The sequence below is a fragment of the Nestor notabilis genome, unplaced genomic scaffold (genome assembly GCF_000696875.1).
Source record: "Nestor notabilis isolate BGI_N333 unplaced genomic scaffold, ASM69687v1 scaffold10280, whole genome shotgun sequence".
NCBI classification, from domain to species: Eukaryota; Metazoa; Chordata; class Aves; order Psittaciformes; family Psittacidae; genus Nestor; species Nestor notabilis.
The window spans coordinates 7,414-31,123 of NW_009912456.1; the positions used below are offsets into that span (position 1 = coordinate 7,414).

At 39.4% G+C, this 23,710-nt stretch overlaps 1 protein-coding gene across 1 annotated transcript in view; it reads right to left on the reverse strand.

The window, feature by feature from the left end:
* Window positions 1–23,710, reverse strand: part of PGM5 (phosphoglucomutase 5) — a gene marked incomplete at both ends in the record, with an annotated part of 43,333 nt that overhangs the window by 3,825 nt on the left and 15,798 nt on the right. The window contains one exon of the mRNA XM_010019533.1: window positions 6,094–6,209. Within this exon, the coding sequence (XP_010017835.1) occupies window positions 6,094–6,209 (116 nt within the window). The remainder of the gene's footprint in view (window positions 1–6,093; window positions 6,210–23,710) is intronic.

Below are 23,710 nucleotides of genomic sequence, written 5' to 3' on the forward strand. Positions count from 1 at the left end.
GAGGCCAGGACAGGATGTGGGACCATGGGTAGGCCTGACCCGGGGGATAAGTGCGTACACTTATCATTCTTCTGATCCACCCAGCAGCTTTGGCATGGGCTGCGTCCCAGTATGTCCTTCAGAAGGACATGCAGATTGTTGCTTCTCTGGAAAGAGGAAGCACTGGAAGAAAGTAATTCAGAGGCAGAAGTCTGGATAGAAAAGCTGGAAACAATACAGCTGTTTCAGAATCAAAACTCACAGATTAAAAACACTAGCCTGATGTGAGTACAGGAACAATAATCGTACATGCCCAAGAAGTGTCTCAGTTCCTTATTCATTGGAGAAGGAAAATTGACAACTGGGATTTCTTGGAAATTTTTTATTCACCCTCTTTTATTTCACCAGCACATCGGTCAACTGGGTTACTATATGCACATATGTTGTTCTGTTTATTGCCCCTCTTACTTTTAGCAAATTAAAATCTGTAACTGTAACTCTGTTAGTCAACTCTTGTTTTCACCTACTGTACTGTCGTCTGTAGATATCTTTGCTCTTTCTCTCACTTACTCCTACTGCCCAGCTCACACTGGAGGGAAGGAGCTCATTTGGCTGCCCCACTTATGCTAACACCATTCTGCTTTGCTTTACAGGTAAGAGTCATAGAACCATAGAATGCTTTGCGTTGGAAGGGACCTTAAAGATCATCTAGTTCCAACCACCCTGCCACGGGCAGGGATGCCTTTCACCAGACGGAGTTGCTCAAAAGGCCCAGCCTGGCCTTGAACACTGCCAGCAATGGGGCAGCCACAGCTTCTGTGGGCAACCTGCGCCAGTGTCTCACCACCCTCACGGGGAAGAATTCTTTCCTAACGTCCAATCTAAATCTCCCCTCTGTCATATTAATGCCACTTCCCCTTGTCCTGTCACTACCTGCCCTTGTAACTCCAGATTTCTTGTAGGCATCCTTTAGGTATTGGAAGACTGTTACAAGGTCTCCCCTTAAGGACCCTCCTCGTCTCCAGGCTGAACAAGCCCAACTCTCTCAGCCTGTCTCCACAGCAGAGGTGCTCCAGCCTCCGGATCATCTTTGTGGCCTCCTCTGGACTCCTTCAAGCAGGTCCATGTCCCTCTTGTGTTGGGGGCCCCAGAGCTGGATGCAGTGCTGCAGGTGGGGTCTCACTAGAGTAGAGGGGGAGAATCCCCTCCCTCGACCTGCTGGTCACACTCCTCTTGATGCAGCCCAGCACACGGCTGGATTTCTGGGCTGTGAGCACACACTGCTGGGTCATGTTGTGGTTCCATCAACCAACACCCCCAAAGTCCTTCTCCTCAGGGTTGCTTTCTCTCAGCTGATGCAGCATCTGCTGCTGTGGATCTGCAAAGGCAGAGCTCTCTTGTCCAGAGGGATCAAGTAAAACATGCCTTGAAACTATGTATTACTGAGACTGCAATATTAATAGTTCTCCCAGCTTTCTAAGGGCTCTCAGCAATGTCAGGATAATTCTCAGTGATACATCTAATTGAACCACCAAAGTAATAATGAATTCCAGACTCTGTTTATGGAGCGGAAGCTAAAAGAGACAAGGGAAAAAGAGTCAACAAATATTTTTCTGATTATTCTATTTAATTTGCCATCAGTAAGGAAAATTATAGTAACTGCAACTTCTTCAACAACTTATTTTTAAGTTGTCACATATTTCTCCATATAACAGTAGCAAAATTATTTTTTACTACTGCAACAGTCAATTGCTATGGCCAGACTCAGAATAAACAATCTGGGAGAGACTCTGAGTATGTTCTTATATCCATAAAGAAGTACCCAGCTTAAACAGGCTTAAACTGAAGTAAAGTCTTGTGAGGCAGTAGCCTGAGAAACAAACTAAGATCATGCAAAAATATTCTTATTTGGGTTTTTCTGATCCTGGAAAGATGTTGGGCATGCAGGCTGGTTTTGATATGTCTAATTTCTGTATCTAATATTTCCAATTCTGCTAGACACAGTGAACCCTAAGAGCCATATGCAAGAAGAAAATGTAATTGCTTTTACCTAAGTTAGTCATCTCTGTCTAGCATATTGTGTTTTGTAAGTGTGATTTTAAAATAAAAGCCTCACTGACAAGCAGATATAAACTCATGGTAAATCATTTTCTTTGCACACAATTTGAGTCTTACAAAATTATCACCCAGCAATCTAAAACTTCATGATACTTTAGGCAAATGGAGATTTACAGGCATTCTGCTCTGTCCCTTTATTCAAGTTAATGAGATTATTTTAGATTTGTGTTACTGTAATAGATAGCACGAAACAGCTCTTTTAAGACTTTCATTCATTTCAGCAGCAGCACATTTTTGTATTCTCCACTGGTTCTTCTGCCCCATAATCTTGCAGGAGAAGGCAGCTGAAGTTAATAGAATCAGGAAATTTGGAGATGAAGCATGCAAATTATGAAATATGTAGCAATTACTGAAGTGGCTTAAACTGCACAAAGATAAATCAGACATACAGCTCTCCTAATCCCGATTAATAGTTTGCTGATGACATTTAGAAACTAATTGTTGCTGACGCCCTTCTCTGAACCGTATCCTGGACATTAGTCATACAACCAGAAAGCTACTAACCTCATCTGACAAGCTCCCCACGCTGCTACAAAAATGGAAGAAGTTTTTAAAGTTTGGTTGAGCTCCAAGATCAGCTGCCAGAAAACAAGTCTGGGAAACACAGACGTACGGGATGTTTTCAAAATCTTTTGTCCTTTTATAGCAGAAAAATCAATTTACTTACTTGCTAGAGCAAAATCCCTTATGCTATAAAACCAGGGCTCTGTATTATTTGGAAATTCCAGCTGGGCTGGATTACCTGGGTACACAAGCAAATGGGTCTCCAGTGCTGTCTGGTTAGCTTGATGACAGACTATGGATCTGTAAAGCCCCCTTCTCTTGCACAGAACAGCAAGTTTCCAACTCTGATCAGCTATATAGTACATTTATTTAAATATTCCATGCTGAAGGCTAAAGAATTGCCAAGTTTCAGCTCTCTAAATAGATATTATTGAGGGTAAAGCCGTAATATTGATTCAAATGCCCATTACTGGCAGAAACTTGTGAGGTGTCACACAACTTAGGACATTACCAAAAGATTTGCAATAAGGTAAATATTTATTGCTAAAACCAGCTCACATTGCTAAAGTATTGCTCATCTACAGACCAGACTGTGTTTTACAAATAAACCTGCTGGTATATGAGATATTTTCAGACAGCTGCATTGAATTGAAAGATGATAAGGAAACTAAGGAAGAGAAACAAACTTTAGGCAACTTAATGGTTGCATAATTGCCCTGTAGGCACTGTCATGATTCATCTACACAGCAACTACACATGCACGGAGGACCCAGTTTAAACCCACTGCTCCAGTTGTCTATATGCCATGGTATTGAATCTTGAGGGCTCAGATTAGCCTTTAAATGGCACTAGTTTAAATGGGAGGTCAGGAGGCTTTCTGCACTTAAGTGCTTGCAACAAAGCTCACCTGACCAGAAAGTACCAGGACGCACAGACCAGGTATTGGCGTAGAGCTGCTCTCCATGCTGGCCAGCAATGTGTTGTTCAAGCACCCTTAGCATTTATCAGGAATCTGAAGAATTAATGATAGGCTAGGAGAACCCAATTAAGACAGAAACACAGAGACCGCTAGGAATGCAGACGTGTCTGAGGTCAGGAGACATGAGCTGACAAAATCGAAGAGAGGCTATAGTACAAAATGCAACTGGTTTAGGGCCCTACAGAAGGACACTAGCAAAGGAAAAAGGTCATGAACAGACAGAAGTTAGAGAAATTATCTTGCCTACCTAGAAGAACAGACAAACTCCAGAGGCCTTTCCTTTACCTCTGAAAGACACTTGTCCCTCTTTTCCAACTCGAGCAGCTACCCAATTGATACTCAGGGTAATAAAGTTAGGCCAGCACAGACCACAATGCCCTCAGTGTTTCAGTACATCAGTCCCTGAAACCACCTCTCTTTATTCCTGATCTGCAGGGCTGAAGTTCAGCAATGCTTGGGACAGCCTGCTTAGCAAGACCTGAAAATGCCTCTTCACTGTACATTGGAATTTTTACATATGAAATTTGATATTTGTCTTTTTTATAACTGAACCATTAGTATTAAAAGCAAGTTTCCTCAAAGGAGACAAGGCTTCTATTAAGCAGCCAAAGATTATTCCCTTCTAGCTGAGACAGATCTAGAAGAGTTGTACTCATATCAGCAGAGGAAGGTGGTCTAGGAGCCTCACTTGCTTCTTCTCAAGCAGAAACAGGCCTAAGCCAGTGGCAAAGAGAGGCCACCCCTCCTCGTTTTATATACCTCAACAGATAAAACTGCATGCAGCAGGTGATGCTGCACTCTGTGGGCAAAGGCACCCAGATGTACTCTAGCCAACAGGAACTCACCATCAACCTCTTACAAGGTCCTTCCAGTCAACACCCACACTTCCCTTTCTTCATCATGAAGATAAAGGCAGGAGATTTTTCCAAATAATTTGGGGGCTAATGAGGTCATACTGATGTCTCAAGACCCACCCAAGTTTCATGGAAATATCTGCATTTAGATGAGTAGGAGCTTCAATATTTAGAGGGAAGGGTTACAGAACTGACGTGGTGAAAAAGCAGCAAAAAGCAGTTAGAGTTAGAAACTCCCTATTCCAGACCTCTTATGGACAAATGGAGATGCTGTCTAACAAGATGCCACAACAAATGTCAGTACTTTCTGAAAGGTACAAGATGTTCCTGTCCCTCTCTCCAACTTAGAACTCAGTCAATAACCTTGCAGAGCACCCTTTGAAAATACGTATTTAAAATATACATTCAAGGCAATACAAATCTGTGCCAGTCACAATTAAGCCAAGGCATGCTAATCATGCGACAGTGGTTCCCATTCACAACAGGAAGAAAATAAACATTCCTTATTAATTTAAATTCTCTTACTTTTTACAGATAGACAACCGAAGAAATCTAACACAATTTTGGTTCTTCCATCATAGTCCATTCAGACACTTACAGTTAATGACAGGCTAACACATAAAGGGGCATGTCTGTGGCTTAAAGGTATCCTCATTTTAAAATAAACAGTATTCTGCTCTAATTGACCTCAACCAACAAACTTAATACTATACTTAACTCAATCAAAGCAAAATGAAATTTATAACCAGGTTTCACTGCTTGATAACTTATTTTCTATGAAAAGCTATAGCGAAAGAACTCTACACCAAAATAAAGAATTCCATGGAACTCACATCGAAATACAAAATAAAGTATTAACCAGGCAAATGCTTAAGTTACTCTGATAAGTGCCAATTCAAAAATACTTGTCATATAATCCTACTAAGAAATACGAAGAACTAATTTCTGCGCCAAAATGCAGGAAATAAAAAAAAGAAACACTGTGAAATTTATTCAGTTTTTCTCATGAAACAAGACTACACTTCTGCAGATAAACAGACTACATATTTTAACTGTTTGCTCTAATGCTTCCTGTCAGTACTGAATTCATGAGAGCTCAAATCTGTCTTTCATTCCACATTCTATTGTTTGACTGGTTCTTGAGAGAGGTAAGAAAAAAATGCTTAGGGAAACATAGATGCCGTAACTGAATTTCTCATAATGATTATTTTATCTGAGTTTGATTAGACATATCATTAGACATACCAATCCTCATACTTTGTACACTGCATCACCTTAGGAAAAACAATGTGGTTTTTCCATACAGGCAAAATCCTTCCAAATGCTGTTGCAGACTGTGAAAAGACTATTACAGTGGAACTAGTGAGACCTTTCTGGATTATGTTCAAGTCAAAAGACAGTGCCAGACACCTCCAAAAGCTATCTGTACAGTGGTAAGATTGCCTATGGCTTTTCAATGTCCATCCTCCGTATTTTTCATACCTTGAGGTACTGGACCCCACTTGCAAGAAGACTGTCAAAGTGCGAACAACTAACAGTTCACTGTTCCAACACAAGACAGTTAATTTGCTGATCCTTTTGGCTTTGACTTAAGGCACCCAGGAAAGTCAAAAATTGTCATTAAAATTCTGTGGAAATTGTTGATTATGTATTATTTACCAGTGCCAAAGCTTTCCTCTCCACAAAGCGAGCAACGTCCAGAGTCCATCAGATTGGAAAAATATCTCCATCCCGTTGGCGTCTCATACACAGGAACCTTCATTACTTTTGCCACTCTGGAAAATACACAACAAAACATCACATAATTAAGATGATACTTCGTTTAAAATATGGCCTGAGATCAGTTGAGGAATATTTGAGTTCTTGCTGCCCCTCCTTATAGCTGAGCTACAAACAAAATAAATAAAAATAAAAAAAGAAAACAGAACAGATCAACAGCACCATTCAAACCTGATCCTTCCGTCAGAACCTAACTTCAACAGAAACCCAGGTAGTTTATATACTAACCAGTATTTTGGAAAACAGTAAGTTCAATAGGCTTTACCAGTATCTTTCTCTTATTACTGAGCAATAAACAATTATATCTAGAGATACACAGTTCTGTTATACTAATATTTTAATGAAAGTTAAAGCATCACGTTGAAGTACCTTCTTTTCAAAACACAGGGTGGCCGACACTGATATGCTTTAAAGACACTTTTGTTTATGTTCATGTGTTCAAAGACAAGACAAGACAGGAATGCTTCCATGACATAGCACCTAATCTAAAAAAGATTTCCCATTCACAACCTGAGTCTGGACTTACTTTCTGTCTCCTCTGACGCACATAGATGAAATATTCACACTAGGTGGCCAACCTGTCAGTATTTGCAAGTAGGAAAATAAACCACTATATAATCTGGATGTGCTTTCCGTTTTCCACGTTGTGAACTAGTATTCATCCGTTATACACTATAGTGAAAAAATCCTTTCTTGGACAAAAAACAAGAAAGAAGAAAAGAAAATCCTCAAAGGAACCCACTACTGAGTTGGGTTTTATGCAGAAAGAATATTACCATTCTTCTTGTTTCTAATTATATTTGCTTCTTTTTATTGTGTGCCTAGGATTTTCAGAGCCAGCTAGTTTTTAATATGAAAAATAAGACTTGCGATACAGTCCAGCAATCTGAGTAAAAGGGATCTTACTATGTCCCTAGGACTGCTGCAACAGTCGCACCTAACAAACATTTCCTAAATTCCACCCCCACAGAATAATACTTGATGTGAGATGATTTCTGTAATTTTAACTGCAGCCAAGCCCAGGCAAAGCAGACCAATTAATGTGGTATTCAACATGTTTAGCACAAACAACCTAGAGGTTACATGTCAAGGTGAAAGCAGTCACCTTTCTGATTAGCAGAGAGACACCTGTTTTCAGACAGTCCACCACTCTGCCTTAATAGGTGCGTAAGTCAGAGCAGATGAACTGTCCAAATATGCAAATACCAAACCTTTCAAAAACTGGTACATAAATGTACCTAAATGACAGTTCAGCCCTTAAGTATTCTCTATGAAATCTTGAAATTGCTAATCAGCACCAGTATTAAGTCTCCAAACCCCCCCTTTTTTTATCTAATAAAATTTCATTCCTATGTAAGTCTCTTATTCAGGCTAGGTGTTCATTTTTGTACTTACACATTACATCTAAAAGAGTGGGACTTAAATGACACAGAGTAAGAATTGCTGATACTTATTTAAAAAGTGCTAAAGAGGTACTTGGAGAAAAAATATCAAAATGCTTAATCCTGAATGTGGTTTTCATATCTTGAGTTCAGAGGTAGGGGCAAGTGTACACCTTCTGTTTATTCAGCAGTAGCTATATTATTGGCCCTTAGAAATGCTGCCGCATAAGGGAGGTTATGCAGCGCAGAGCTGAACAGGTTTCTGCCCTGCTCTGCAAAAGTCAAGAATATAAAAGGATTTAATCTCTGTATGACAGTAACTACAGCCTAGGAACACAACCATACTGCCAAAAAGTAGAAAACAATCAACCAGAGAAACAATGGCTACCATGCTGGGAAAGCAAAACCAATTCTCTTGAGGTAGCCTAACAACACAGCAGGAATATATTTGCTTGCAGAAATGTTCCTATATCCTGGTACCGTTTTTGGAGAAGGAAATCCTTTTCCTTTCACTTTTCTGTACTCCTCTGCTCTGGGGACAAACAGCCTTGGAGAGATCTATCCTGACCAGCACCAAATGCTTTCAGTGTCTGTAACGGTTTCCAAAGATTTCTATGCACTAGACTAGCACTAGATAGTAGGTATAAATACAGGTATTGATTCTGTTGGCATTGGGCTTACTTTAAGCTAAGCCTTTCAAACAAACAAACATATACATATAAATATATACAAAGTTTACAGGGAAATATGACAGATTGTTCCTTGCAATATTTATTTTTTCTTGATACTTAAGACTTTGTTAACAGAGTAAATAGGAGAACACTGAAAAATAATCATGCTCCCTTTTAATTGCCATTCTACTGAAATAAAGAATTGTCACTGGAAGTCTCAATAAATTCAGAATGTGCCTTTAGGCAACTTATAGATATTTAAGGCAAATGATTACCCCCGGAAACATGAGAGGAGTTCCTACAAGATGCAAAAAAATTCTCAAAGCTTCAGGATGAGAGAGATTATGTGCTGCAACAGATGAAAGAAAAAACAATGCAAACTACAGGAAAATACCCTCAGAGGAAGGAAACTAATATTCTGTAACTGGTAAATTACTAGGTCTTCAAAGCCAGGGAAAACAGACATTAAATGCAGGAGTGGGGAGGATTTCCAATGTTCCTACATGTACATCTTTATAAACAACAGTGCAGAAAACATAAGAAAAAAAAAAAACAAAAAAAAACCCCACCTAAACTTCATTTATGAAACTTCTTCTTTTTTTCACTTTACATTCACCAATCTGCTTTCTTGTAGACAAAATGACAAAATCAGTGCTTTCAGCCACTGCTACACCAAAAAAAAAAAAACCTAAGACAAAAGGGTAACATCCCTTGTGAAAGGAAATTTGGAAATCAGTTTCTATGTACCACTGAAGATTTCCAGCACTACCTAAGGCAGCCTAAGACTGTAACAAGCTTGAGAGTTGCTAAGGAAATATTTTATTATGCTAGGCAACTAAATGCTTGGGATCAGGGTTTCTGGAACTTGCAGTTCTGCCAGAACAATTGCTGGTAGGTTACAGTTAAGGTCTTTAATAAATCACAGATCCATTAATTACAATCTGTGATGGGTTTAGCTGTGTATCTTCACAGGACAGTTCAAACAAATATACAGACAGAGAGCTTTATAAGTTTCTCTTCTTTCTGTATGTTTACATTGGCATCCCTACATTTGGAGCAGTAAAAAAGGAAAGTGGTTGCCATAAAGACTGTGTGTCTGTATGAGACCTCTTGGTCAGACAGGATACTACTTCTCTCAGAAAGTGAGGTTTGGAACTGGTGCTGCAAAGAGTTTGTATCTTGCAGAGGTCTCACATCAAATTTTGTATGTCATATTTATATATACATATATATACACACACACACGGAATTTTATACGTATATATATATATATGTACACATAACACATCATCATCAAGATACTGATGCAGTAGTGTTCCCAGTAAGGGCAATACCTCAGTCTCTGAGTTCTCTAGGTCTCTAGGTGGGGGTATTAGCTGTCAAAAGGCCCAACTTCATGAATGGAACATACTTCCAGAGCAATTCAAAATAAAAATTAGGAAGAAAAAAAAAAAAGCGCCATATAATACGTTCATTTTGCTAGTTTATTTGAAGTAAAGGCATTCTATTTATGTTTAACCACACAGTTGATATACCTGCGTTTATATGTTCGATGAGTATGAACTATGTAGAAGGAATACAACAAACCATGGACATTCTGGTTCTTGTCATCTCAGACGTTTAATGGGACTGACTTCAAATAGTATTCTTGCTTGCCTTCTTTCAGCATAAGTGTTTTCTACATCAATGAGATTACACAGTGAAGTTTCTTCTGTCTGTGTGTAGCACTAATAAGCTCTTGCTAGACTGGAAAATGGAGTATTTACGCTTGGACCTAAACTGAAAGGCCACCACATTAGTTATTCTGCCCATATCAGAACTAAGGGTATTTCTGTTCCCAGTATGCCAAAATACTAGTTTAGGAGGGGAGGGGGCGGGGGGGAAAACCCACAAAGAAGAGTGGACTGTACTTTCTGCAATTACACACATTATTTAAAACTATATATTGTAAATTAAAAAAAGCAGGAGTAGCTGTTTTTAAATGGGGAAATAAAAGTGAGTCACAATAAGAAAATAAATTCTTGTAAGATTATATAGTTAAGTTTACCCTCCTACTGTACAATTTCACTCGTTTTTATTTTGAAGACCTTGTCCCACACTACCTATCCTGACGAACCAATTATTATTAAAACATTACAACACATACATTGCAACAGTGAGAAGCAGCTTGAGTTATTTCTTAACTAGAAAGCAGAATGACTGGAGTATTTACTACCAACACAGAACTGTTAAGCCAATTCTTGAACCCTACAATAAGTCTCTCCAAAGCATGAGCTGGACAGTTCATAACAAAGGTAATAATGAACATAATAATAATCTTCATAGCGAAGATTAGGAGTTTTGAAAATTTCCTGACAGAAAGGAAAAAAAATTATCAGCTAATTCTAAAGTTGATCCTGAAAGCCGTAATAGACTAATATGGAAAACTTAACTGTTCTGCGCCAGGCAACTGGACTACTTACTGTAGAGCTGCACATCTGAATATCCCAGATCTTCTTCATTATACTCCATAGACATATGCATGGCACCTAACTAAGAAACAAAAGGGTACAGCACCCTTGATAGCCTCGCTGACTTTTCTTGAAATTACAGTAAAAATATTATCCTGCTTAAACCGTGTAAAAAAGATAACTTTCCACTGGGGGAAAAACCAAAATGTTCTTTTGTTTTAAAAAAGTTAAAGGAATATGCTAGTGTAACCTTCTTTCAGTTTCCAGAGGAGACAGCACACTGTTTTTCACAGATGGGATAATAAAGCAAAGTGGTCCTTGAAGGTATCTCCCAGTCACTGTGGGTTTGCACCAGCAAAACATCACTCACTTCAGCAGAATCAGCCTGATTTAAGCTAATAAAAGTTCAGAGGGAAGTTTGCTCCGACCTAATTTCTACAATGCCACAAAACATCGTGATGAATACACATTATTCAGATGTAATAAATGGCCTGTGGCAAGCTGACTTTCTTGTGCCTAGTGAAACTTTTTTATCTTCTGAGAATAGACCAGTCAATCAAACAGCACTACTACCCTGCCAAAGTCATGACGCCTGTTCGCCACAAAGATAAAGGTTATAACACTGGAGGAAGGGCTTTCTTTTCACAGGTCTCATGAACTACTGTAAATGACTGGCTGGAGTTTTGCACTGTAGGTGAAATGCTGGCTAGGGTAATGGCAGCATCACATTCAGCCTGGAGTCTTAAACTGGAGGAAGAAAGAGGTATTAATGAAAGAATCACTAAAGAAGCAGCTATTGCATGTCCTCGTCTCTTATCTTCTACCACTTGTAGGTATCAGCTGCACATGTGAAAGACGCACAGACACTTGAGTAAGCAGGCTTCAAAACACAGAATAGTGTTCCAATGGACACTTTTTTTACAATCCTACTCCTCTTGTGGAGCCAGTGCTGAGGTAGACAAGGCGCTGTAATTTAGAGAGCAGTGAGCCTGATTCTGCAAAAGGATAAGCATTCGCAGACCCTAACAAACAGGAATTGAAAGAATATGTGGGACAGACATGTGGGCCACTGAAGGACAGTGTGCAGAAGCCGCACTTCACGAGAGATCAACCTGAACTTTCAGAATTACTAGCTATAGAAGAAAAAAGGTTTCACACTGGGTATCCACTTAAAAAGGTGTGTAAGGCCTGAAGCATGTAACACTCTGGACACTTCTGAGATCAAAAAATTGATTTATGTTTGCCTACATCCATTTTCCATTCCTTTATTAGAAATCTTGCCTTTGCCATTCTGTAACCATATTGTACAGTCTTTGCCTTGACAGACTTTACTTAAGCATACCTGCAACCAGATCTAAGATTCCATGGGTTCATTCTTGTGGAGTACTAAGATAAGATCTAGGACTGAACTCCTATCATGCTTCCACAGTTTCTCTTCCATCCAGTAATTCACAGTTATCTCATTCCCTCTCCATCATTCAAATTTCTTTGCAAAGAAATGATCTAAAAACTTTACTGAAAATTTAGACACAATATTAATTGCCTTTTTAGTTGCCAAGTCCCTATTCCATTCCCACTAAATGATGTTTCCACTTCTTCTTGCTGTGGTCTCTTCTTGTTGATGTTGAAGACATCTTTGCTACTTCATTTCTCAACTTTGGAAGTCTAATTCAGCTCACCTTTGGACAGTTCCCTCTTCATTTTTATTATTTCTAAAGATGCAGGAGCCATGAACTAAATGGTTTTAACCTTTTTCTTCAGTCCCACCTGTAAGTCTCTCCTTGTTAACTATGCAACTCCAACAACCTGTGAGAAATTCACAGAAGTAGCAGTGACAGCACCAGCACTGGCACCATTATGTGAAATTGATGTTCTGCTCCTGGATGTTTTCACTCTCTCTGCACTGCCTTCCCTTAAAAGGTTTCAACTGCATATTGTGCAAGGAGCAGAACTAAAACAAGAGTCACCCCCCTTATATGGTCAAGTCTTAACAGTGTTATGCCTTCCCAGTCTTTAATTTATTAAGCAAAAAGCAGTGGAATCCTAAGGCCTGACACACAACACAGATAACTAGGACGTATCACTAAGATAAGATGTAAACTGCCATGGCTGGCAGACAGGCTATCAGGAGCACAAGGCACAAAAAAAGAATAGCAGGCAAGTTCCTTGTCTGTTTTCTAGTATGCTACATCTCACTGAGAAATACCTTAGTAACAGAAATCAGTGAACAAAAAAACATGTGAAGACACTTTAAGCTACAAATGATCTAAAACAAAAAAACATTTTTTGATTTTCCTTCCTCCCCAAGTTTTAACTCTAACATCCTTCAGCAGGTAGACTAAAAGTACAATGAAACAAGGTCTGCTGTTCAGGGGCAGTTTCTGTCTTGAAAACTGCTAACTTCAGGTGGATTTTTTTGGCTGACTATAGTTCTGAGGATGGTTACAGATTCTAACAATTGCAGAAATCATCCCCTGGTTCAATTCAGGACAATTTTAATTCAGGACAATTTTAATTCCCTTTCTATCAGTGGAGCCTCCTCTGCACTCACACTCCGTAACCGCAGTGCCAGATAAATGTCACAATATCCTCTCCTGTCTCTCAATATCGGCCTTTCCCCGTGTTTGAAAGATATCAACAGCAAAATTTAAAAATTATCCCAGCAGAAACTTAAAGCCCTATAAACATAACCTACCTTGCTCATGTATTGCAACACATAGCAACCATACATACTAGAAACTTAATTGAGCTATATGAAACACATTAATGTTCAGAACAATCACAATACTCCAAGGACATGAACTGTTGTGGGGAAAATCAGCCCCTTGCCTTTAACTTTCTAAACCAAACTTAGTATCTATCCTTGGGTCATTCAGGTTCACTGGACTTTTCTGTCTCCTGGTGGAGCAGACTTGAAAAGGCTGTACCATCACAAGACTGCTGCAAACACTCACCAGGGAGCTCGGGCTCCAACACACACACACGCTGGGGCCCTGCAGTTATCTACACTCCTCGTTGCCACCTATAGGCTATAGTATGAACACACAGCTCAGTCCTTCATAACGTGAAGTTTTCCTTCACAACATGAAGTTTTCCTTCACATAGACTATGTAAAACGTCAGTCAAATGTTACCAGCATCTGGTGCAACATACCAAAAAGACAGTACTTTTTTAAGTACTTGAGACACTTCACAAAATACTGGTAAGGTAATTTCTGTCCCAGTCCCAACAGTCAACTTTCTGATTCAGTCCCAGGGGGTAAAAAATTAAATTCACATGCCTAACTTCATTGCCAGCTATGGAGCCATAGGAGCACTACAGAACTGCAATGCATTTATAACTAGGCCAACAGCTGCTCGTTCTGCTTCAGATCTCTGAGAAAGGGCTGCAGAATGCCTCTGCCTCTTCCCTGCTCTTCAGGGAGTAAGTGGTCAAAGTAAAAATAGCCAGCACAGCTCCTTGCCGAGTCTGCCTTTGCCTTCAAAACTAACATGATAATCCTGTCCACTACAGGAAGGAGGTACAAGGATACTTTTCATGGACAGTGTGCTTTAGCCTAGTCTCCTTAATTTGCTGCGGAGTGAACTGCCACCGATGCAGAATTCTCTGGCTAACAGGGACAGTAAATGCGCATTTAACAAATACACTACGTGGATGGCAATGCAAAGCTGGAATTTTTCACCCCACGTTTGCAGGCGCTGCAAGTAAGTTATCATCATAGTGACCAAGATATAAAATTACTGCCAATGTTAAAACTATCCATAGCACGCCAGTTACATGTGTATTATCACAGTGAGATTGTTACCATCCCAAATTTGAGGTATTAAAGAAGACAAAGCACTTTTAAGAAGTTGCACTGGAGGAGACCTCATAAAGAGGCTTTAGAGCCTTGACTACAGCTTTGGCTTTTAAGTTCTTGTCTGAAGGCTGGACAATAACACAGACTCCTAGCAATGAGATTCCATGGGAGAAAAAAGCTCTCTGAAGAGCTAAGTACTTAATTCAATTTAACTGAAATTTGTGTGTATGGAAACTAAGAATTTTCTTTCTTTTCAAGGAAATACAGCATTAAAGAATTCCTACCGTGAAAAACTGGACTTTATCAGAAGCCTCTGCTTCAGGCAGGAAACCAGCCATTGAGCCTACAACATCTGTTTCTGCTCAGCCAGACTGTCATGGTATGGACAGTGCTGTCAGCATGAAAAGCACTGTAGCTCAGACTATAAAACACAAAATTTTTTGCAGTCGCCACAAAAAAAAAGAAAATCCCCTCTGAGCTTTTAAAAAATCTCAGCACTTTGACAAGAGTTTAGCATAGAGCTGATGTTCAGTAAAGAATCAAAAATGGACACAGCAGCCAGAGGCTTGACTTTTGCACAATAATAAAAAAATTAAATTGAATAAATACTGACTCAGTGGTGTTTGATATGAGTAGAGCTACTAACAAGCACTTTCTTGAAACTGCTTTCAACAAAGGAATTCACCTGTAATAAAGTACATTAGGAGTTCAAGAGAAAAAGAATTCTTCCTGTCTTTTTTAAAAAGAAAAATTAATTTTATCATTATAAGAAACCTTTAATTCCGTAAGAAGCATTTGTGCTCTTACTACTGGCAGTGGAACCAGGTCTTACATGAATTCACTACTAACTCCTAGAAATTATTCTCAGTTCTTTTTACTAGGAACTAGTTGAGTGTAAAATTCTGTTTCCAAACTATTACTAATTTTGCCCTTTCGAACTCCTCACATGGTCATGATGTCCCTTTTTTTTCTCTCCCATGGAAGGATACGAATCAGAGTGAATTCATTATTTAAAACTAACCTAGATTTACAAACTGAATACTTGTATCTGGACTGAGTATGCAGAGAGCAAGAGTTTATTCTGAGTACAGTATTTATACTAGTGTCCTTTTCTGCTGTGTGTGAGGAGAAACACAGACATGATGGGATAAGAAGAAACAATAAAAGAGACCAGGAACAAGTCTGCAGCATTTCTCAGGTGCAGCTCCACAAAATTCATAGCCCAGATTTTTGTGGGAGGAGAGGGCTAGAGTGATTTACATCCTGCTGGATGCTCACCAACCTTAGGCAGCTCTGAAGGTGCAAATGACAGTCAAACGTACATCAAACTGTGCAACTGATCATGGATCACGCAACTATAACCTCACGGCAAAGAAGCTATCTGTTAAGCAGGAAGCAGCCTGATCCCATCACTGTGGCACTGTGCCCCCTGTAGCTTGTCTCCTTCACAAGCCAGGTTTGCTGCTTTCCCAACAGACAGGCAGTGGGATTCTAGGTAGTATCTCTGCACTGCTGTGCACTGTACAATGTAGACATGTGGGCTTATCCATGCTTCCATGAAAAACACTGTACCGAGTGAAATAGCCATGATTCAGGCTTTGCTGAATTACTGCACTGTATTTCCCTTAGCTACAGCAGTGTTCAGAATGTTCGCAAGCTTTATACAATTTCAAACTACAGCACAGTCTGTGGACATGCAAACCAGTCTTCTGAGTCGTGTTCTTCCTACCCCATCCACTTCCATGTCTTATGTCTTTTCAGTCCTGCTCCAGCATGCCACCCACCATGAGATTTATGAAGAGAAGCAACCCAGGAGGTTCATGCTAGGGGATGCTGACTCAGTCATAGCACAACTTCAATTTCTCCTTTACAGGACAAGCGTTTTATACAAGGGCTCACTGCCAAAAAGTAATGAGGATAGTACATAATAAAATGAGGGAAAAGAGAAAACACCAAACTCATGGAAAAACTAGGAAAAACATGGAACAATTTTTGTGCTAAATTTCTTTTCTCTACATTCAACATTTTTTTTTTTAATAAACTTTTACAAAAGCTATCATATTTCCATTCAGATCTCTGGGCTTCTCATGAGCCCAGAAGTTAAGTGTGCTTGAGGTTTTTTCTGAACTGGTGCCAAGAAGTAAAAGTCAACTATTTTACTTTATTGTATTAAGCACCCATTATAAAGCAAGACTGGTTACGTGTACAGTAAGACCTGTTTCCAAGAAATCTGCTAACAGATCCAGTACCTTGCAGGCAGAAATACTGCCCTTAGGAAGAGACAAAAAACGATTCCAAGGTGGATAGGCCTGTGTAAATAAAGATAAGTTGAAAGGTTTATTGTTTTAAAGGGAGGGAAGATGTAGTTTCAAAGTGCAAAAATGGATGTGTTCATCCTCTTACTTCTGGTTTCTCCTCACTGTGTACATCTATATAGAAAAACAGGATGCTGCAGACACACAGCATAAAGAAGCTCAACGATTCTTTAGTGAACTGAAGCTAGATGAAATGTTTGTCTGTGCTGAGACTATAGACCTGCATGTGTTCCTCCTGCCTAGCTCTTGCAGACCCTTCCTTTGCTTTTAACCAGAAGTACCAACGGGAAATTCTGTCCTTCATATGACTTTATTTAACCTTGTACTCAAAGCTCAACAAATAGATTGGCCAGGTATCAGTCATCACTAATGAATGAATGGTAGCTGAGATGGACTCCAAAGCTTGTGGGAGGAAGGCCAGTTTGTCAGATCCACATGGGAAAAGAAAACCTGGAATGAACAGGTACCTAATGTTAAAAAGTTATTTTTCTTTTCTGAGTCTCTGCCCATATGCATTCAACTCACGTATGGTGACTTCCCAGCTATCTCTCAAGTCACAGAGTGATGTTTAAAAGATCCTAAAGATAGCTGGTTAAGTAAGGAGCATGTAAAACAGCTCTCCTTAAACTGGGGCATGAGCAACAGGCAGGAGGAACTCAGTAGACACTTTGCCCATTTTATCTCAGGTATGGGAATACTCTCACACATGCTAAAGCATTGCCAACACTCTCATCCATTCATTAGTAACAAACTTTAATGTGCTGAATGATCTGTTTGAAGAATTTCCAAAAAGATACTGCCAGGCTTTCCACAACTCCTTCTAGAGGAACAAAGAATATACTTATCTGGTACAAACAATAACGTGCTCTGAAAACATATGACATATGGAGCTTGATTCATCCTGCATTTGATGGTGGCTATAAGAGTAGAAAAGCAAGGCTCTGATGAGTTAGTTTAAGCTGCAGTTAAATACTGTTACAATAAACTCAGCAGGACATTCTACTAATACTTCATTCTAGTGAGCTACAAGTACCTCAATTCACTCTCTGATTATGCAGACTCAGTGATACACACCACAAAAACTATTTTTGCAAAGCAGCAAAGTCAGATTTAAAATGGATGGGGAGCATGCAGCTTATAGACTGTAACAATGTCAGTAAAAATCTCTAATTGGCAAAACCAACATGAATCAGGCTTCTTAAGCATTTCTAAATGATGGGAGAAAGAGCAAAACAAACCATGCTGGTACAGAGTTTTGACAAAAGAAGCTTTAGGTGTACCTGATGGGGAACTAATTAATTTGAACAAGAGGAATTAATCTTACAGATCTATCAGCTCACAGCAGTGCTCCTGAGAACATACAGGTTCATGATTCCAGACCACAATTTCTTGTGTTTCTGAAGAACTATCTCAGCAAGATTCAGGCAACTAGGAGGGATGTAGAATTAGCTGTTGATTTGGGAAGATTCAAGAACCAAGAGCTGGTGTAGACCAATGCAGAAGGGCTGACAACCAATTTACAAATAGAGCTATCTATATAAGCTTATTTTCTAACAACCCAAGCATTCAGTGTATTGAGACATATGCGACACCTCTCTGAAATCACAGAAATACTCTGCAGGCCAGTCAAATCACCTGTGATTCCTGCACAGTGACATTAAGTAAGGAAGCTCCCTAGCATACTACAGGAGATTCATAGGATGCTGTGAGTGCACCTGTCAGAGGAACAATAAGAGTTACTGTGGAAAAAGAGATTGGGAGCAGCACCTGCAGCATGCCACCTGCAAGTTCATCCGTAAAGTTCTGTCAGACTCAGTCAGAGGGAAAGCAAATTCTGCCACAGTGCTGTGGTGTTTAGAGGTAGAAAATAGCCAAAATGTGGCATTCCTCTCTCACTTTCCCTAGATGGAAAGTACGCAATAAGAATTAAGAGGAAAATTAAAAAACTTGAACAAGGAGCAAACAACAGGGCACTGAAAATCCCTTCAACAATATGAATTACAGTGACTATGGATGTCATTTAACCCGTACTATCTATAATGATTAGTAATGTTACAGCATTTCAACAAAAGGACACACTCATGTATGATATTGCTGAACTTGGTAGTTAGTGATGGAAATAAATACACAGAGCACAGGTTTCCATGGTGCTGTAGTAGTCCTACACATATCACACCTGAGATATGTACTACCAAATGAAATAAACAAAAAAGAACAATCCTTTAAGGAAGCTTGCAGGCTGTGGTTTAGTCCACACTGTAACATTTTGGCAACCTCATGATGTTATTTTAGTGGTACACTTGAACAGCAGAACAGCAAAACCCTAATGAGTTTCATCAACAGCAAAGGCCATACTTCTCAGAAACTCAAATGAGTGATATAACTGATATAAGTGATGAAACCACAAATACTCTCACTGGTCTCCCAGCCAAATCAGCTAGAGTGAAAAAATATTTACGCATTACAGTCACAAGCTATATATATATGGGAAATTACTCTTCTTTTTAATATAAATAACACAGACACACCCCGTGCGTAACATGCAAGATCATGAAAATGCCACCACTGTCTTTTGAACTGTACATTTCCAGGAACCTAAACTTACATGTTTGAAAGCTTCTAATAAAAAATATTACAGTAACTGATGTTGTTTTCAACTGTTTCTCCTGGTTACAAAAGTATTGGAAAGCTTGCACAAGATGCAGCCCGCGTAACTCTTTCTTATTATGGGATTGTTTTCTTCAGTGTGTGGGATGTTAACAGGTGTACTCATCATGATGTTCCACACCAAATGCTGTTCTCGTGTTGCTTTAGTCATCAGTTTGAGATTCAAATCCAAAAGGCAGAACCTAGCACCCGCTTTTGTAAATGTTTCAAAAGTCAGCTCCCAAAGGAAGTATAATCTTCAGGACACAGCCCCTCTGACTCCCTGCCTTATGAAAACTTCATTGTCCCCTTCACACATGCTGTAATAGAATGACTAGAAACAGCTGTTGACATATAAAATATCTAGATATGGCTGTGCTAAAAGCAAGGATAAAGCAAGAAACAAAAGCTGCTTTGCTAAAGACAACTAGTAAACACAAGCGTTTCTATGAGTATACAATTAGGGAGAGATGTGCTTTGGCAGCAACATACCCCAACAGAATTTTGTTTTTCACATAATAAAACCAGCTGGCACAATGCTCAGAGTCCCTGCGAGGTGAAACTGGAATCCTAGGATATCTCAAGTTGGAAGGAACCCATAAGGATCATCGAGTTCAACTCCCTGCTCCTCGCAGGACTATCTAAAACTAAACCATATGACTAAGAGCGTCATCCAGGTGGTTCTTGAATCCTGATGGGCTTGATGCCGTGACCAATTCCCTGGGGAGCCTGTTCCAGTGACAAATTGCACACACCTGTACTGTAGAGCCACACAGAACCTGAGGTTTCATTGCAGAGTTCACACTGCTAATGAAGAAAAGTCTAACCATCTGGCAAGCATGTGGCCATGCTCTCCAGATGTACTGCAGTAATCCCTAAGGTTATTCATGCCCTTCCTGGCTGAGACACAAGAATCACTTTTCATTACTACTTCAGCATTCATGCCTATAGAGTAAGTTAACTCCTCCTTGTCAGTAAATTAAAGGACGAAGGGAATGGATGGCAATAGGGTATGATAACTTCTAGCATTTTCAGTGAACTTGTATGTAACAAATGTAATTACTTTAAAGATTCCAAGCTTATTTTAGCCTCCAAATTCTGCCATGGCTCAGTAGCAGAAAGATTATGCCCTGTTCTGGGAAAGATACTGTTCACTTTTTTTTATGACGGCAGCTGATTATTTAAGGCAGTCTATGTCTGTCCCACTCCCAACACTATGGCCTGTGACAAGCTAAGCTCTCCAAGCAAAGAAGAGAGTTTTGGTATATACATCCAGAAAAACAGCCATCACTGCTATGCTGTAGTATGCTGTGTTAACAGCCTGCCTTATTACTGGCTTCCTGAATAATGCAGGTGTGAGGACAATCTTCTTAATGCATGGAAAGAACAGAAACAAAATGACTCAGGATGTTTAAAGCAAGCCTATCCTTTGCTTTCCTGAAAAGGAAATTCACCTACCAATAGAAGATACAACTGAGCACAAAATGACACAAATCAATCTCTGTAAGCAGGCTTTGTCCTGTTAAGGATTTAGTAAAAACTATTTAGTGCAACAATGGAATGTCAGAAGGGTCTGTAACATGTTCCTCTGTAACTATGAGGAAAGAAAACAAAGCTTGAACCAGGAACTACCAACACTCAAAGCTTTCACACCTCCCCACCCTCAAACAGGGACATTTTCTATTCTAGCCTCACGTCCTGCATGATCACTGCTGCATAAAAAACTTGTGAGTTTTCCAGCAATAAAAATGGTCTATGAAGGCAAGAAGGAATAAGTACTTTTATTCTGCAAAAAATGTCAGGAAGATGCATTTATACCAGAAAAGAGAAGGAATGTCATGAATGGAGAAAAGGGAAAGGTATTATCCTTACATCCTTCTACAGCTGTTTACTGAAGAGAGCCTCAGTAATTTCATCACTAATGACTGGCAAGACCTGTGGTCTTTTACAGGAAATTCAATAATCCTGTGAACTAAACACAGGGAAAAGACCCTCCATTAACTCAGGAGGACAGATGGCCCATAATCATTACCCTTTTTAGGCTTATTACAATGAGGTCAGATCGTTCAAAAGGTACTGTTCAAAAGCCTATGCTCATTGACAACGATGCAAAACAGATGTGAGTATAACCACAACGCGTGGTACAAAATTCCGTATTGACAGCCATTCAAACTGGGGTTTCAGTACTCTAAATTGTCTCAATATTAGAGAAATAATATCCTTAGGTACATATCAGAAGCATCATTTCTCCAGTTGGATAATTCCTTAGTTTAGAAGAAAATAAAGAAGTAAATAATTTAAGGCAACATCAAGGTTTTCTGTACATTAACTTGCTGTTACTCACGGTAACTACAGAACTGCAAGAGTGCAGGCAGTCTTAATCTTGGTAGCATGAGGACTGCCCAGCAAAGGTCTCTTTGTAGGGCCACATCATTATAAAACAATTCAGACTGGAAGTGACCATGGCAGGTCTCTAGTCCAAGCTCCTCATCAAAGAAGGGTCAGCTATGAGGTAAGTTGAGGTTGCTCATGACTTTATCCAGCTGGACACTGAACAACTTCCTTACTTCAAATTATTATTATTGTCTCTTGTCCTCCCACCATGCATAGCTGTAAGTACATCCATTCCCCACAGCTGTCCATGTTCCCCTGGCTGCCAGCTCTGCCCTCCAGCATATCAACTTGTAGTCCCCCCAACCTGTCATCTGCAAACTTACTTAAGAGTGCCTCCCATCCGCTCCTCCAGACCACTCATGAAGATGTTAAACAGGACAGGCCACAGAACAGACCCCTGCAATACCCTACTTTTTACCAGCTCATTAATCAACAGCTCTTGAGCCTCATCACTAAAATAAGTTTTCACCTATCTAGTTGTCCAACCATCTAAATCATTAAGTTCTGAGTTGGATACAAGAATAACGTGGGACACAGTGTCAAAAGCTTTGCTAAAATGGCAGAAGACATCTGCTGCCCTAACTTTATCAACAATTGCTTTATCACGCAGGCAATCAGGTTGGTTAGACATGATTTATTCTAGAAGCTCCCTAATTATGCCATTTAGATTCAGATTTCCTTCCTTACACTAGTTGTGCTTTTGTCTTTCGCAAACAGTTCTGTGGATTTTAGAGAGTGAGAATTGGAAAGCTCTCTGTGTGGTTGTGTTACTTGGCTGGGAAGGGTAAGTAAGAAAGCAGTTCCACAACTTCGTAACATTCATAGAAATAGAGAAAATGACTATAACTTCAAGTAAGATCTGTTCTAACAGGAGTCGCAAACATCTTCAAATAATGTGAAGTACCCTCGCTCTGTCACAGGCTTACAAAGACCTTCAAAACACCCAAACTTTCCTGTCTTCCTGATCTGTGAACAATCACAGTAACTTAGCAGAAGATTGTATTCTAATACACATAAGAAGCAGAATTTTAAACACACTGTTTTGCAATTCTGTGCCATAAGTTTTCTTTGAAATCAAGAAGCCCTCCTCCATGAGGGTCATCCATTTAAAAAAAAAAATCCTGTGATGGGAGAGGTTGCTCTTGGGCTGATACAAGCATGTTCAGACACACTAATCCACGTGGGAATCCTCAGATTTTTTGAATTAAAATGCTTTTTTACTTTTTTTAAGGACATTTCTAGGAATTCCTGTTGTTTATTCATAGCTGTACACTTTTTGACATATAAGACAGATGCAGCACTAAGAAAAATGTGGCCTTTTTGTTACCCAACATCTATCGCATAGTGAAAGGCCTGCTCAGAATGTTTTGGAAAAAGTTAATTTTTCTCAGATAGTTTTTCATGTTTGGCATATTAAGCAAAAAAAAAAAGTCTGTTTGTTTGTGAGAACTGTGAATAAACGTGTTTCTTAACAAGAGCAATCAAGTTTACAGGATCTATTTATGTCTCACCAAGCACCACATCTTGCTCTCTAACTTTGATAGATAAACTGACCTCATCTACAGCCAAAGCTTAAGCTAGAAACAGAGCACACACTGCACTTTTCAACTCATCTTTTCCTTTTGAACGAAGAGAACACACCTTTCTCTAAAGAACTACTGTTCTTTATAGATACACAGGTTCACAGAGGACATATATGGCTATTTTTAATATTGCAATGTTATTGAAGTTACAAATACTCAGCGAATTTCCCATCACAGTGCTTGAAAACTTTCTATTATGCTTCAAACATCTTAAATTATATTCATGAAGGTTTTATGCAGTTGTCCTTCTGCAGCAT